General features: G+C 49.2%; 1 protein-coding gene across 5 annotated transcripts in view; it reads right to left on the minus strand.

Annotated features, from left to right (window-relative positions):
- Positions 1–16,513, minus strand: part of LOC106745485 (cytospin-A-like) — a 47,369-nt gene that overhangs the window by 3,254 nt on the left and 27,602 nt on the right. For 2 of the 5 annotated variants that reach the window (XM_014621123.1, XM_014621124.1), the window contains exons 4-9: positions 7,937–8,279; positions 4,365–4,727; positions 4,056–4,268; positions 3,505–3,960; positions 2,567–2,981; positions 263–2,167 (exon numbers count right to left, since the gene is read on the minus strand). In XM_014621123.1, coding sequence (XP_014476609.1) covers positions 263–2,167; positions 2,567–2,981; positions 3,505–3,960; positions 4,056–4,268; positions 4,365–4,727; positions 7,937–8,279 — 3,695 coding nt within the window. The other 3 variants (XM_014621126.1, XM_014621125.1, XM_014621127.1) reach the window with 3 other exon arrangements.

The raw sequence follows: 16,513 nt of genomic DNA on the forward strand, positions 1-16,513 counted from the left end.
ATACAAAGCCAGAGAGTATACGGATATATGTATATATCGTGAGAGATACCAACGACAAGTCGAGAAACAAAGCCGGGCGACAATTATGACCAGGGGACAACATAGGCGGCACAGTAATGTAGATGATGCTAGCGACGCGGAAGGCACGAATGGTGCGCTTCGTACTGTTTACCGGGACGGACAAAGTGGTTAGGACGCTTTGAGCGATGTACTTGAAGCGGTCGCGGCTCCCACAACACGCTAAGATGTGCGAGCGACTTACGGTCGCAAGATATGGGTATACGCGACTGCCGTCCCGGCGTCGTCCTTAATTCCACATCCTCCAAGATCGTCTCATACTTCTCTCTGAAGGATGACGTGCCTCCGAACGAGTCCTGATCTCCGTCGAGCGATCCCGAGGGATCTGCGTTATCTCGCGATGCCTTGGCCTCTTCATCTCTCACACTGAGCTTATTCTCGCGAGAATTCGCTCTCCCGAGATAAAAATCGCCGCTGAAATTGTCGCTCGCGTCGGTCTGCAAGCTATCCCGCAGGAACTTCATGCGACTCGCTCGATTGGTCTCGCTCAGATTTGAATACTTGAACTTCCGATTGAGCTTCTCGTTGCTCGTCGAAGACCCGTCTCGCTCATTCCGTCCTGCTGAAGGGGAATCCGGAGAGTCGTGAGGAGTCCTCCTCACCCCACCGAGCCCGGTACTCGCCATGCTGCTCCCGATCGGCGAATCGACTTTACGTTCAACCTTTTTATCGGACAAGCTAGATTTTTCCGATCCTCCCGGGGTGTCGAGAGTCTTCTCGTCGTCGAAGACAGTTGCATCGGACACAGGTTTCTTCATGATTCCACAATTGTCGATGATCACGTGCTTGGCTGTCCACAATTGCCGACCGCTTCGTGGTGATTTCTCCTCTTCTGCCGCGATCTTTGAGTCGTCTGGTATTTCCGACGTAGTCGGAACGAGTTTACGATCCGCGTATTTCGCCTCGCTCGATTCTTCCTCGCTGGTGTGTACGTTGTCGCGATTCGTAGCTCGCGACGATATCACGGATATCCTCGGTCCGGGAGTTCTCCCGTCCAAGAGAGAATCGACGATCTCGCGACTGGGTTTCGAGTCGCGCTTCTTCAGAAACAGCCTCTGCTTCCGCTCGGTTTTCCCGCTCATTCTCGACCTCAGATCCGCGAGCGATCCGTCCGAGTGTGCCCTCGGACACTTGGGGTCTTCGCGTTGCCTTGTCACACTGTTCGATGTGGTCTCATCGGACGTACAGCTTTCCGTTCCTCTCGTCGTGATTGCGGCGTTCAAAGACGCGCGATCCGTCTCGACGTCGACCGGAGTAGGCGAACCTACGTGGATCTGCGGATTGCTGTAGCTCCTCTGCAACAGTTTCCCCATCTCCGGGTCGACCTCGAACTTCAGGTCGTCCATCGAGCACTCCACGCCGGAGAAGATGTAGTTCTTCGGGACGAAGAAGCGGCTGTTCGAGATGTTGATCCCGTACGAGTCCCCGTCGGCGCTCTGGATACCACTGATATTCTTCAGTAACGAGCTCTTCGTCATCGCGTTCTTGTCCGACGTGTTCGCGACGGTGATGTAGAGCTTCGGATAGTTATCCGCCATTATCGAGGATTCGTCGCTCGCACTGTGCGCCCACTTGTCCGGTTTCAAGCAGGACTTGGAAGATTCGATCTTGGGATTCTTCCATTGTCTCGAATTTTCACTGGCCAAGTGGTGCGCGTCCGTGTTTTTCGGGGCGCACTCGGTGCTCCGCCGACTGTCGACGCGAAAGTTGGGACAGATCTCGATCTCCTCGCCGGAAATCAGTTTGTCCTCTAATTTGATAGCTCCCTTGAGGGCCGGTACGCCATTTACGTCGTTATTCGGCAACGATAAGTCACCGTTTTGAGTCGGAGAGACCATAACGTCCGGGAACTTTGTTTGGCATACGTCCAGATCACTCATCGTCGTCGTCGTCGTTGTCGCCGTTGTTGTCGTCGTTACTGTTGTCGTTGTGGTCGCTCTAACCATGTCATGCAGCAACGCATGCTTCCTCGGGTCGTGATGTTTTTTCAGTATCGCCCGACCCCGCTTTAACATAGTGCTCGCCGTTTTCCGCTTATTCCCGTTAAAGGTATCGAGTGGTATCTTGCAGTAATTCAGTGCAGTGCTATCTAGTGCGCAATCCGATCGGAGAAAATATCAAGAATTACGAAATTAATAGAGTCTTAACAATTATGCTTACGGAGAAATATATATCGAATAAGAAAAAAGGAAAGGTTAACGTGCTCTTCACAAATCGGTCCCTCGCTCTCTGTCCCCTGCCTGCTCGCTTTCACTAAGAAATATTCTTCTTTCCTATGTATTCAGGGAGAATATTATGTGTTAGTATATTATGTGCAACATCGTTTGGTGTATCACATGCAACGACAGACAACGCTGTTCACCAGCGACACTCGATATAATAGCTTCTCTATGAATCTTCCCGCGCTATCACGGAGATTCTGTCGCAATATACTATCACATAACAATCGCTATTTTAAGACCGAATTCGCACGTTTCCGCACGTTTACCTTTGTTCAGCTTATCGAGCTGCGCCTCCAGTGCTCTCAGCTTGTCCCTCTGCGCCTTGTTCTCCATGACGACGCGCTCGAGCTCGCTCTGCGCCTCGGTCTTGAAGTCGTTGGCCACCCGCACGGTCATCAGAAGATCGGTCTGGAATTGCTCCCATTCCGTGATCTCGTCGCGCCTCAGCTTACGTTCATCGGCCAACGCGCGCTCCAGCTCGAACTGGCGCGTCTGCGCCTCGCTCAATGCGGTCTTCAGCTCTCGCTTGTCTTCCAAATGCCGCTGACACTGTGCCTGCAACTCCGCCAGGGAGTCTCGGACAAGCTGGAGCTCCGTGCTCACGGACAGCCGTTCGTCCTTCAACTGATTCAGTCTGTACTCCAAGTCGTCTATCGCGGACTTTGCATTGTTCCGCGCCACCTGGAATGCACAAGTGTGCGTGTAGGTATATCTGGTTTTGCAAAAAAGAAAGACAAGTAATTCTTCAGTGGGAGGGGTTGTAAATTCGTATCGTCTATCTCTTGTGCATGAGCTTCAGTGAAACTTTAACATTTGTCAGGTTAAAACTCATTATTCTCTAGTCATTCCCTCCGTATCTGAATATGGATGTATCTACTATTTTGACACAGCTTAAAATATCGTGTCGCATATTCAGATATGGCGGAGAAGCGATTAAAAAGACTAGTGAGCCTAGTCTGGTGAGCGTTAAGTCCAAATCTACAATATATGTAAAAGTAATGTAACGTAATTTCTGATAAAAGGCGTTTTCCGCGCTGCCATAAGTCGTAATATCGCTTAAATCTTAGGAATTGCGACGCTGGAAAGGTCTTTTACTAGAAACGACGTTACAGCAAAAGGCTAAAGGCTTACCACACTTATTGTGAATCCAGGCTTTGTCTGGGATTCATCCAAGTTTAATGTATACATAAAATACACACGATACCTTATATTCTTCCTGAAGCTGCGAATACTGATCCCTCAGCCGATCGTGGTCGCAATGCGAGCGCGCCAGCTGTTCCTGCAGCGCCGCTGCCTGCGTCTCCAGCGTGTCCTTTTCCCGCCTGGCCGCGTCCAGCAATTCGTCCGCCTCGCTCTTGTTCTCCAGCTGCCTCGACTGTTCCAACTCCTCGATTTTCGCTCGCGCATTCTCCAGCAGGGTCGCCAGCCTGCTGATCTCTATACTGCGATTCGCGCCCTCCTGCCTGGCTTCCGCCAACTCCAGGTCCAGCTGCTTCCGTTCGACGTTCACCGTGTCGACCGTCGACTCCAGTGCCTCCACGCACTTCTGCAGACGTTCGGTCTCCGCGGCGCTCGTGTCGGCAGTCACTCTGAGACTCTTCAGCTCGCTGGTCAGCTCCTCTTGCTTCTGAAGCAGTGCTTCTCGCTCCTCCTGCGCGCTCTGTAGATGTAAAAATGATCGGTAGTCGCGACTGCTGTTCGTTCTTTCCTCTATTTTCCCTTCTTTCTTACGTGCAGATCCGCACAGGCACTCACTTTCAAGAGATCCACTAGCTTCTGCTCCCTTTCTGTGTTGTAACCCTTGGATGCCTCCTGCGGTTGTTCCTCTCTTAAAAGCAGCTCCCGCAGGGTATCAACCTTGGACCGAGAGTTCTCTAGTTTCTCCGTCTGACGGCACAGTGACTCCAGTAGGACGCCCTTCTCCTCGGTTAACTTTTCATTCTCGGCTTGCAACTCCGTCAGTTGCGCCTGTGTGATCAACATTAATTGGTTGGAGGTTGTATCCTGATATTATTCCGATAATACATTTACCGAGCATTCGAAAAGGTAAAAGAGTAAACAGACCTGCAGATCACTTAATTCCTGAATAGTTGCCTGCAACTCTTCGTTCGTGGAATAATGCGTCTCCTCCATCTGTAGAATCTTGTCCTGCAAGCATGCAACCGAAACCTCCGACACAGAGCTGGAGGAATGCTTGTCCCAATCTGGCGTGGTGCACTGGGCGCCATCCTGGGGTGAGCTGGTGCAGTTTGCATCGTCCTGAGGGATGGCGATGGAGGCTGGTGCTGAATTATGGAGCCTGGAGGCGTCAAACAGCAGTTGCTGCTTCTCCGAATCCGACAGTGGAGAATGCGCCACATCTCGTAGACGAGCACGAAGAGCCTCATTCTCTTCCGTGAGACGTTCTAGCTCGAGGCTGTGCTGCTCCTGTTAACCCAAACAATAAACACACGCGGACGGTTAATCCCACAAGCCATGTCACGGAAGGTTAAAACGCCATTTAGAAAGATGCAAACGTAACACCCGAAACGACACGTATATATCTGGATACGTTCGAACGAAAAATATGAGTATCATTGCAACGGTATCGTTATTTAATGATGCTCATGGTGCGAACATGCATTTGACAATTCTACGTGTGTACTTCAGTTTGCATCGTCGTGGTCGCGATCTCTCACAGATAATTCATAATTTCCGCGCAACAACGAGAAGCGAGAGAGACAAGCTCCCGCTAAGCTCCCGTACAAAAACCTGCTCCAAAAAAGCGTCCGGCGCAAACATGACAGCGTATATGTGACGTCACACGCGCGGCGATAGCATGCGCGATCGTTCATTGACGACTCGTGGAAAAGTCAAGTTCCTGAGTTGCCGAAACGACGCTACAAGAGGACGCGTCACGTAACTGTCGCTCCGACAAGAGAGAATTAGAGGAAGGAGGGGGGAGGGGGATCCGACTTATCGGATTCGAGGTTAGAATTTACGAATTACTAGCGGCCGAAACGGCCCACGACGAGCGTGCGGTGTCGAGCACGGGTGACGACGTGGACGCGAGCGTTCGCGATTCGCCGCCCAGGACGAGCCATCCCCGATGCGGAACTTTTACCGTGAGTGACGAGAGACAACGCTTTTTCATATCGGATCGGCTTCCCCGGCTCTTCTTCCCTACATAAATATCCCCGCGCGCTCTACGCCCTCTGGCTCCGTTTTCGCGCACGCGAAACGCCGTTTCTCTACCGCCGTCCTTCTCGCTCGCTCTCGCCGTCCCTTCCTCCCTCTAACGCGCTCTAACGGTTTCGTCAGTTACGTCTCTCTGTGAGCGCTGGGAAACCGGTACAATTACGCCATGCACCGAGCCCGATGCGACACGACCGTCCCGAAAACGATGTCCCATCTTCGTCCACGACGACGGAATGCCGACGACCGCTGGATCACCAGGTACAACTTCAGATGACGCCGTAGCCGGCCAGTAGGAACGCCGAAATCCCGTCGGAATTACATTTCCTACCGCCGGTTTATAATTACGCGACATGTACAGTCGACGGAAGAAAGTTCCCGCGGCACTCCTTCCCAATGAGTTTCGCAACGCATCGGTATCCAATGGGAGAAGCAATTTCTTTTAGCGACTCTCCGAAGAGATGGAGTTTCCTATTGGACACGCGCTCCAAAATCTCTCGAGATAAAGGTGATCGCGTAACTTTCCCTCCACCGGCCTGTCGGCTGAAAGTGAAATTAAAATGGACAATTCCACTCCGCGCATCAAGGTAACTGCATATCCGAAATAGCGCGATCTAAAGTTGGCCTACGTCGCGCCGCGCGTGAAATGAGGAGAAGGACGAAGACGACATACTTCTCGTCACAAATATCAAATTGTGTTTATTAATATCGGCCGACCTTTCACGCTCCCGATAGGGAGGCCGCGGGTTCCTCGAACTCCCTCATCACTGGGAAGAATTTCAAACCTTTATCGCTGACCGATTTAGTGAATTTAGATTAACGTGATATTGGATGATAACCGAGGAACGAGATCATTGTGTAAGCATATAACTCGATATTCCTCTAATGTGTTACGCCGTTCGAAAGATGCTCACGAAAAAGTGCTCGAAATCGCGAACACGACGTTCTCGAGAAAATCTCCCGACCGTACCCCAGCCAAGATAGTATCATCGGTATATAATATTTTTATGATTTTTAACCCTTTTAGTGCCGATATATCGTCGTTCGCAACACTTGCGAAAAGTGTCAACGACGATATATTGTCGCGTATCCGAGGGCGTCTTACTATTCGCATTGCGAGTGTATGCGTATGATTTTCAACAAATATTGAAATACAATTGGCATTACTTTATCCTTTCTTTAGTTCGTAATATGCTGCTTTTTGAATTTTGTAAATATCATTTTTAGTTTGGTTTTTATGAGCTTTTTCCGAAACCTTAGCAAATTCGTCAAATTGGCTCGGAATTCTTCGAATAGGTACGATATTTTTGTTCTAAAACTAAAAGGGTTAAAATCACGCTTTAAATAATGTGTAATAAGTCGGTTCGACTTTGCCATTATATCGCTGCCATTGTATTAATTTTGCTACAATTTTGAAAGCTTAGAAAATATTGTTTTTTTTTATTTTTCTGCGAACTTTTTCAGTTTCTTATCTTCTTTATGGAAAAAAGTTAATGTGGCAGGTTTTAATTGAACACCCATAAATTTTCCCAAATGAATTTCTTTACCTTTGAGACAGAGAAACCGAAGAAATCCGTGGAAAAGTTAAAAAATAAAACGGTTTTTTCCGAGATTTTAAAATTATATAATTTTGCTTTATCTCAAAGATATGACTAATTGAACGAATCCGGGGCGGCATTCTGGACATAGAGCGAAACGTTAAACATCCTTTTCATTATTCCGAGTTTGAAACGAAGTTACATATGTGACAACCACATAGAAAAAACTAAACTTAGAATTGAAAAGGCGTAATCGCTATACGCGTGCAAAATAAAGGCCTATCCAGACAAATAGCGCATAATGCATATGCAGAAGGCAATTAACCAACCTGGGTGGTGTCTAATGTATGTATATATGTATATATGTATATGTGTACTTTACAGCTTCGCGTTATCTGCAGTGCCTTGACCAGAACGGTCATTAGTTTAAAAATAGGTGTTGATAAAAAAATTATTCATTCTGCAGATTTCTTTAAAATTTTGAAAATAAACTATATGTAATGAACGCTGATTTTATAATCATTCAAAGTGTGTATACATTTTTGGGGACACCCTGTGTATATGTATATATATATATATATAATTTACTTATTTACTTATTACTTCAGCTTTTGGCGAAGAAGACTTGATTTACAATGCTTATCGCACTCATTCCTCCACACTCTAATATTACAAATTTTTCGGCATCTACTCCGTGTCTCACACCCTTAATCTACAATTCTCCAAATTCCTGCACATTCGCATTGCGCGCCTTTCGCTTATCAATACTTTTATCTCTATTTGAATTAAGCAATCATGTGTTTAACACAAAAGACATCTTTTTTCTACACGGATCATGGTCGGCGGCTTCTTTACGCATATGCAATAACGCAAATTTACCTGGATGGGCCCTAAGAGCTAACCCGTTTCACCGAGAGAGCGTACCTTGAGAGCGGCGAGTTCGGCGCGCAGGTCGCGCAAGATCTGCGCGTCGCAGGCGGCGTCACGTAGGCTCGCCTCGAGACGCGCGCGATCCTTACGCAGAGTCTCGATCTCGCGCTCCAGCTCCTGCATCCTGCTCGCCTTGGCGGAACCGCCCTTGGATGACTGATGGACGGCCACCGGCGCCTTGGCGGTGTTGGGCCTGGCCGGCTCCTTGCCGCCTAGGGAGCCGGCCCAGTTGTTTCCAGTCGGCGCGACGTCGCTCTTCGCCTCCAGAGAGGAGGCACTAGGCGCCTGCCGCAGCGACGTCGGCTGCTGCGTCGACTGCTGCTGGCTCGGTTGCCCTCTGCGAAACAGCGATTTGAACTTCATCATGGTCACTTCGAGTGATCAGCGTTTCTCGGATCTGTTGTTTGTGGAACAAGGAACGAGCTTGCCGGGCTTCTCCGTGAGAAACCGCGATTTCTTTCGAGCTTCTCCGAGGTTCACAGGAAGGTGGGAAGAGCCTGGCCGCGACTAGAGTACCGATCTGGAACGACCCTCGTCATCAACGGACGATGACATCGTCGAGCGTTCCCGTTAGCAGCGCACGGCGGCTCCGAAGATTCGGCCGAGGGAGAGAGAGATGAGCGGTGTGACCATCATTCTGTCGCACCTTCTCCTTCCGCTCACGCGAGCCCAGTTATCATGAAGCGCGAGTGTTCCTTCAACGAATGTATCTCCAGGTCGCACGATCAAAGCGGAGAATTCGCGAGCGAGCGCGTCGAACGTCGTCGTCGTGCAATTTTTGCAATGCGTGTCTCTGCGTCTCCACGTGACGCAAGTCGCCACGGAGATAGCGCGTTACTTGGAGCTGTTGCTCGAAGCTCTCGCGAGGTACTCTCCTCTTATCGTCGATCCAGATAGGGGCGGATCGTGCAATCGACTAACACTTCCTCGAAAGGCGACCGCGAATTCGCGACGAGAGAGAAAGAGAGAGAGAGAGAGAGAAAGTTCCTCCTCTCGACCTCGGCAAACGAGTTCGCGAGAAATGTTTTCAGCGCTATCGCGCTCCGCTATCGTCAACCGATGATGGGACGAAGATGGGTCGTTTAATCTCTCCGCGATTAGAGAGTCTCCCGACGCGCGCTCCACTTCCGACGCACTTTCGACGCGACACGAAGAGAACGTCAGGTGTGTTCCTTCAAATGTCACGTTCCTTCAATCCGTCCGTTCCTTCGACGCGCGCGCGACTCGAGCGCTGCGCGATCTCCAGGATGCGACCAGTGTGATCGAGTGCACAGTATATAATCTCGGATCAAGCAGCGGTCAACGCGATAAATCTCGAGAGAGAGAGAGAAAAAAAAGAGAGAGATTCACCGAGTCACATTCACCAAAACCGCGCACATTCCTCCGGTCGGCCGCGACGTCCGGGCGCATCTCCCGACGCGTTTAAGCGCGCAACACTCCGCCGTCGAGAATCTCAGCGAGAGGCCTTTTTTTGCGAGCTAAAGCGGTCGGCCGTCTGTCTCTGCACGCCGAAGATCCACCATCCCCTTGTATCCACGTCTTTCAAGACACGGCACGCGTCGCGCTGACGACGGCGGCGACGTTACACGACGTGTACGAGTGATTGCATCGTGTGGCGTGCGTTCGCCGAGGAATTCGAAGATTCGTGCGGCGCGAGCGAGCGAGCGAACGATGAACGAGGGAGCGACCGACCGACCTCGAGCCACTTTCTTCGGCCCCTCCGAGAGTCTTCAGATTCCTCTCTTTCTTCTTCGAGGATGGCCCGAGAACGACGAAGAGGGCCGGAGGTGAGGGTGACCTGAGGAGCACGCGCCGGTCTCCGCTCGCGTCTTCGACGACCACTTGTTGCTCTCCGCCGACTGACTATCCGCCGCGAGCAGAGCGGAAGAGTGTCGCCGGGCACGCCGCCGCGGAAGGACACCCGAATGTCCTTGCGATCGCGCTCGACTCCGCAAGGACGACGGACTCGTGCGATGCGCAATCCCCGAGAGCCGGAGATTCTCCGTCGTTCTCCGCGCGCTGATAACACACTGGTTCGGGACACCAGGTGCGCACGGATGATTTCAGGACTACGTTTCGGAGTCGAATCGACGACGTCCTGGATGCACGACCGACTCGATCACGAGAGCACCGGAGCGACACACACCGCGCGACGGTGCATCGGGTACTGAATACGTGAGTCGGCTTTCGCCCCCCTCCTCTTGCCATAATTCTGCCCTGTCCCCCTTCCCCCCGTCCTCTTCTCTTGCCCGATCAAGGCTTTTCTTAGGCGGTCCGCCTCGCCGGACTCTCTCGAAGGGCCGACGAGTCAGTCGCGAATGCAAGCAAAGATCGCGTACCTTGGATCGCGTTCGTCCCGACCATTCACAGGAATCTCGTCGCGTGTCTCCTCGTGATCCACGTCACCTCTTTCGGCTCTCAATATGGAACAACGTCGGGCATGATTGTCATGAAACTACGACGACAAGATTGAAATGGATTCCGTCATTCTCACGCGTGGTCGCGCGGTGCGCCTTGACTTATAATCCGTCGCTCAGATTTTCCGCCTCTCCAATTGAGAAGCTATCTATCGTGCGCTAAAAGTAAACACTATGCAGGTGTTAACGAAGGCCTTTCTTATCGCCGAAAGGCCCGAAACTTGATTATTTGTCGACGTAGCCTTTCGGCTTTTCAAGTAATTCCCATAATTTCGAATCTGGAAGGCCTCAATTTACATGCGAAGCTCGAGATTAGTCATCTCGCGAATTGACCGAACTTCGGGTTTTCTCTTCTGAACGAATATCAAGGCAAACGAATAAGAATTGCGTTTTACTCGGTAGGACGATATGATACATTCAAATCCTGCCGCCGGAATTTTGACGATCATCCCAAATGCCGACTCCCATGCCGAGCACCTTACAGTCAACTTCTCGCAACTTAAAGGAACTCGAGAGCCGCTCGAGCATCGAGTAAACTCGACCGATTCGAGTTTAGAGCCAGCACGAAACTGCCGTCTCGTGAAATGACGATTAACGGGTCCGACAAAGGAAGGAACCATCGATTTAGGCAATTAATTACACACGCGTACGGAAAGGGCTAAGGAATGAGAGGATCGCGGTAGCAGCGAGTTTGCGATCGTCGAGCGGCGCTACCCAGTCGATTGTCCTTTGACGCGTTTCGATCATTTCGGATCGCGTCGATTTTCGATGAAGAGGAGGAGGAGGAGAGATAATTGGTTGGATAGGTTGTTGGGGCGGAGGGGAGGGAGGAGGGGGGCAGCCGTCGGACTCTTGGGAACGGGTACGCGTCTCGTCGCTGCGAGGATGGCATGGCCGGGGGATGAAGGGAAGAGAGAAGCAGAAGCTGCTTAAGGAGGCCACACGGAATCCGCAGACGTCTCACCGGTCGACCAGTTTTCTCATACGGTCGACATATGGTATGTACCCGGTGGCCGAAAGGTCTCCTTTGTGATGCGGGACGCGAGAGAATGTGGCTGCCGAAGAAGTGTCTGCTGGTAGTGATGTCAATGCCGGGCATCCGGGTGTCTCGGGCCGAATACCCGGTTACCCCCGAATTTTTCCGGGTATTAGCCCGGCATCTCTAAAATCTCATACGGGTATCCGGGTATACGTGAACATCCGATTATTTATTCTTATTATTATCTCTCACATATCCTTCGAGTTATTCCGTGCTGATGAAAAGTATCGAAATAAGATTTAACGAACAGTAGTAGCAGCGTTATAAGATATTCAGTTTTTATATAAGAATATGCAAGACACGAGATGCAAGATGTGCAAATGTATGAAATAAGAAAATCGTGGGGGATACCTGACAAAGTTCGTGACAAGTATCCGGAAGGTTCACTTCCCATCGGTCTCATCTTGACACTTTTATACGCGAATCAACGGGGAGACTATATTTATGGCAAGAAGAACATGATTCCGTTTAAACAATCGGTTGGTTCCAGATACCCAGATAGTGTTTGCGAGTTTAGGAATCCGGATAGATGGTAATAAAAAATACCCGGGCGACGACATCAGCACCCAGACCCGAGAGTACCTCTCACTTCGCACCTAGGTACATTTTCAGGTATTCGTAGTCGGTGACTAGGTGCTATTCGCAGTGAGTACGAACGGGCGATGACAAAGGGACGGCTATTATTATCGAGCACCGTGTCAAAATCGTCCGTCCGTGACGGACTCGGGTCTCTCGTCTCGCGATGGCAACGCTATGTCGGGCCCCTATGGCACACCACGGGTGCATTTGCACGTGCACCGAACCTCCGGCCGAGGCAAACCGGTATGCGTTTTTCCGGTCGACGGAAATACGACACTCCTCGAGGACGGTCCTCAACGAGCGCGTAGCCAACGAGCCGTTGCACGGAACGGTGCCATGGCAGTCACCGTAATACATCAAAAATCAGTAGAGACGACGTTTTCGCGGCACGCCCTCGCCAACGGCCTATTCGTTCTTCCTTCTGCTTCGACACGACATATCCATAAGTCATCGACTTTATTCCGAAAAGTCTCGTATCAGATATTCGCTCGAAGACGTCCACGTGGTCCACGTGGTCGGCGGTCTCGGTAGGTGTTTCCATGGTAAACGGACAATTAAGAGTAACGGTCGCTCGGAGCGCAAACACGGCGCCGATTTTCGTTACGCTATGAAGCGAAGCGAGGCGATAATTCCTCGTTGACGACAATGTCGTCCCGGAGAGATCGGACGGGGCTCTTTTTCTGAGATCGCGTTATCGCCGATATAACGCGGAACAGGGACAGTCACTGTGCTCTCTCTCTCTCTCTCGCAGTATCCGAGAGAAGACCGTTCGACCAGCGGATTCCGTTACGACGAGTACCGATAACGATTTTTACCGGGTCATCTTTCGGATTTCGAGAGAACACGAACCCGAGGTACTACGAGTGATAGCGCTCAATGATGAAACTTGACCGATGTAAATTTCACAAGGATGAATAATCGAGGAAAGAGAGATAGAGAGAGACTCATACGTATTATTTGATCAATTCGAGCGACTCGACCGAGTCGGCAACGACTGCTGCGTGTCGCGAAGCCTATATATATATCCGCTTAATCATCATTATTCATTCGGCCATTAATATTTCAATATGGTATAACGACGATACGTGAGAGCGATTATTAGCGCGCATACCGAAGAGTCGCGTGCAAGGTTACGAGTCTGATTTCTATAAAACGCGCACGACCACCAGAGCTTCGTTGAGAGAATTCGACGCGTGTCGCTTTGCGGAAATTTTACTTCACACCGCAATCATCGTGATAACAGAGTTTGTTTGTCGTGCCTTTCTCGAGTCACGTGGGCTCGACTGGAAGCGAGAAAGAGGAGAGAGAGAGAAAGAGAGTGCGGGATATACGGGGATATCGAATCGTAAGGATTTCGCATTAAATATTTTCGACTCGCCATTGCGCGAGTATACACGGAAGACCGACGACTCCGTCTCGTCGCACCGGGCGTGTTACGGTATCCCCGAGCGAGCTCGTGTCTACCTTTATCTCGCACGAACGAGAAGCGAGTAGATACTCTGCTTATCGCTCTAGGTGCTAAACACGAGCCGGTTGTTTCGAGAAATATCGCCCGCTGACGTCACTCCGTTCACAAAGGCGTTTCCGATCGGAGATAAATATACATACTCGCGCGTCGTCGAGCCGCGCTCGAAAATCACGACGCGGTTTTGTCATGATCGCGAGAGAAAGCCACCTGAAAATCCGCGGATTCTCTCGCCGAACTCGCGGCACGAAGAACGGCGCGAAAGTAGGACCGGGTCGGGAGACGAGGAATCGCGGCAAGACGCGAGCGCACGCGAGAAGAAATCGTACCCGTCGCTTCGCGACGATTTTCGCCTTAGAAATAAGGCAGACGAGACCCCGAGGGGAAGAAAAAACGCGCGACGCCGGGAATTCGAGTCCGGGAAGCCGTGTAACGAGAGAGCCCCCGGAGAAAGAGGAGCAGCGTCGTATTTATTGCCGAGCAAACATTCATCATCGCCATGTGTTCGACCATTTGGGCAAACAAGTATCGCAGGAGTCACGCGTTGAGCCGAGGGAAAACCGTGTTCCGGAATAACTAGAAAAAAGAAAAAAAAATCGAGTAAAAAGAACCATTTCAAGGTTACGCAAAGTTTGCTGCACGAATTGAACTACGCGAACTGAAATCGAGTGAGATCGAATAATGGAGCCAATTGCCAGTAATCTGAACTTTTAGGAATTTCGACAGCGGAGTCGCAAATAGAAATGTTAACTGCACGTATTATTGTTATATATATGTGTCATTAACTATTTTAATAAAACTAAAACCGAACAGTTGCTGAAAGGCAGTTGTGAAATGCAATTGTGATATAATTATCAAGAAACAGATTTAGTTGCGTAATACGAGTAATTAAATCTGCTATAGTACGCCCAGCAATGTGTTGACTCAGCTTTATGATCGCCTCATTAAACTAAATCAGCTCGTTTTACAAACGAGAGGTTGAGAGAACATCGATATTTTGCTGTAAGAGAGTCAAGGTAGCTAATTCGCCACACGCAGCCCTGAAATTCAGTTCTAATTCGATTCCAGTTATTGCGATTGATCTTCCTTTACATTGTATACAGTGTACAAAGTTTCTTTCGGCGGAAACTTTACAGTTCTCCCTTTCACACGGAGACCCCTCGGTCATGCTAGATATTCTTGTTTATCTTGTACGCGCGATTATCTATCTTTTGCCGTATTTCTGATTTCCCGCACAAACACGACCGACGACGGGCAACACAGAGCGGGCCTGTGCCGTAATTACGCAGGATAGAAACGTGGCGATAATTCCTCCGACACAGTGTGTTTCTTTCGAGAGCAATGACGTCATTACTCGTTCCGTCTCATTCCTCGTTTCTCTCCCTCTTGAACTTGAGCGAGCCAAGTCAATTGCCACTCGTGCCCTTCTTCGAAGACCCTTTCGTTTAGTCGGCTCGTTTTCCATGTGCGTTACAAAGAGACCGAGTGAGCTGTCGGTTTAATCGCGCACAGTGGCCGCTCTGTTGAGAGCTCGTAATATCGTCCACTTCGCGAGACAAAACCGCGAAAGAGTCAGCCTTTATACGCTCGATACGGACCTGCCATTCGTTCGCTCTTACGGAGTCTTTTATATTGTCAAATTATTCTAATATCGAAAGAAAGAGAGAGCATTATCGCATGAATTCTCGACTGCGACTTCTGTTAATACACAGAGAAAAAGGTTTCTTTAGATTTCTATTTACTTGACCAAAATTTGTTTCATAGAAACAACATATACGAAATATTATTTGTTTGAGTAAAAATTTTATTGTCCCATTCAAGGAAACTCCATTATTTAATAGAAAGAATGCTATTATTTGAAATAATATCTTTTATTATGTTTTGATTGTACATTAGAAAGTCTAATAAGAGATTAGTAAATATTTAAATAATTGTTTATTCATAGAATATGTTATAACTATTTGAGTACCTATACTGAGAACAATTAATTCTATCTAACATATATGTGACAATGTGGTTGAAGTTTTGAGCGATCTTCGAGCAAGAATCTTAAAAAATTTTCTTCTAAGATTAAACTCCGTAAAAACGAAATTATGCAAGAAATAATAAAATTGTACAAAATATTTCAATCTGAATTTTAATTTGAACGAATGTACTCGCACGCACAATCTTTTCCGTTTTTCTTCTTTATTTATGTTAATATTGACACATTTTGCATAATTTTATTGTTTTTTGCATATTTTCGTTCTTTTACTGAGGTTAAACTTGAATAAAATTGTTTAAATTCTAGCTCGAAGATCGCTCCAAGCTTCAATCATTCGCATTGTGTGACAACGATAATTTTGTTTCCACATCCATAAAGACTATTTTACACAACTACATAGAAACAAATAGAATGTGTATATTTGCGGGATTTCCGAAATAAACTGTAGTGGCGAATGTATTAACAAAAAGTTCATTTTTATTGGTTGCATCTTCGCCAAAAAGAGTCGGTTTGAACCGACGTGAGCAACCAAAGTTCACGCGTCCGTTCTCGGTATCCACGACGTCGAGCCGACGTAAACGCGGCGGACGCGCCGACGTGCGTCGCGCCGCCCATTGACTTTTGATTCACTGGGTATGTGGGTCGGCCGAGTGCCGCTCTCGTTGGCAGAGTGGGTCGTCGGTAGTGATGGGCCAGAGTCCCACGCGTACCGACGTCGGGGCCTTACGTAAGACTACGTAAAAAGCGGTCTTTTTGCAAGTAAACGTGCGCGATCGGAGCGCGCCCGAGGCACATCGAAGTTGCATTTTGTCTCAGCGTACACAGGAGAATTCAACTGATTTCCCGAACGAAGTTCGGCCAGCATCGCCAAGCCGGCAATTCGCCCGCTTTATCAGCTTGTACGCGATATTTCGAAAGATTCGCGAAATCCAGCCGCTCGGCGCGGCGCAGGAACGGGAAATGAGAGAAAGTGAGCGCGCGAGTATCGCCGTCGTGCGTGTTCCCGAGAACACTCGGCTGAGAAAATCTCGATATTCGTTGGAATGTTAAATGGCTCCTGAAATAAACCTCGATTCGGCCGTGATGT

This window comes from Dinoponera quadriceps, unplaced genomic scaffold (genome assembly GCF_001313825.1).
Source record: "Dinoponera quadriceps isolate SergipeBrazil2010 unplaced genomic scaffold, ASM131382v1 scaffold1769, whole genome shotgun sequence".
In the NCBI taxonomy this organism is placed as follows: domain Eukaryota; kingdom Metazoa; phylum Arthropoda; class Insecta; order Hymenoptera; family Formicidae; genus Dinoponera; species Dinoponera quadriceps.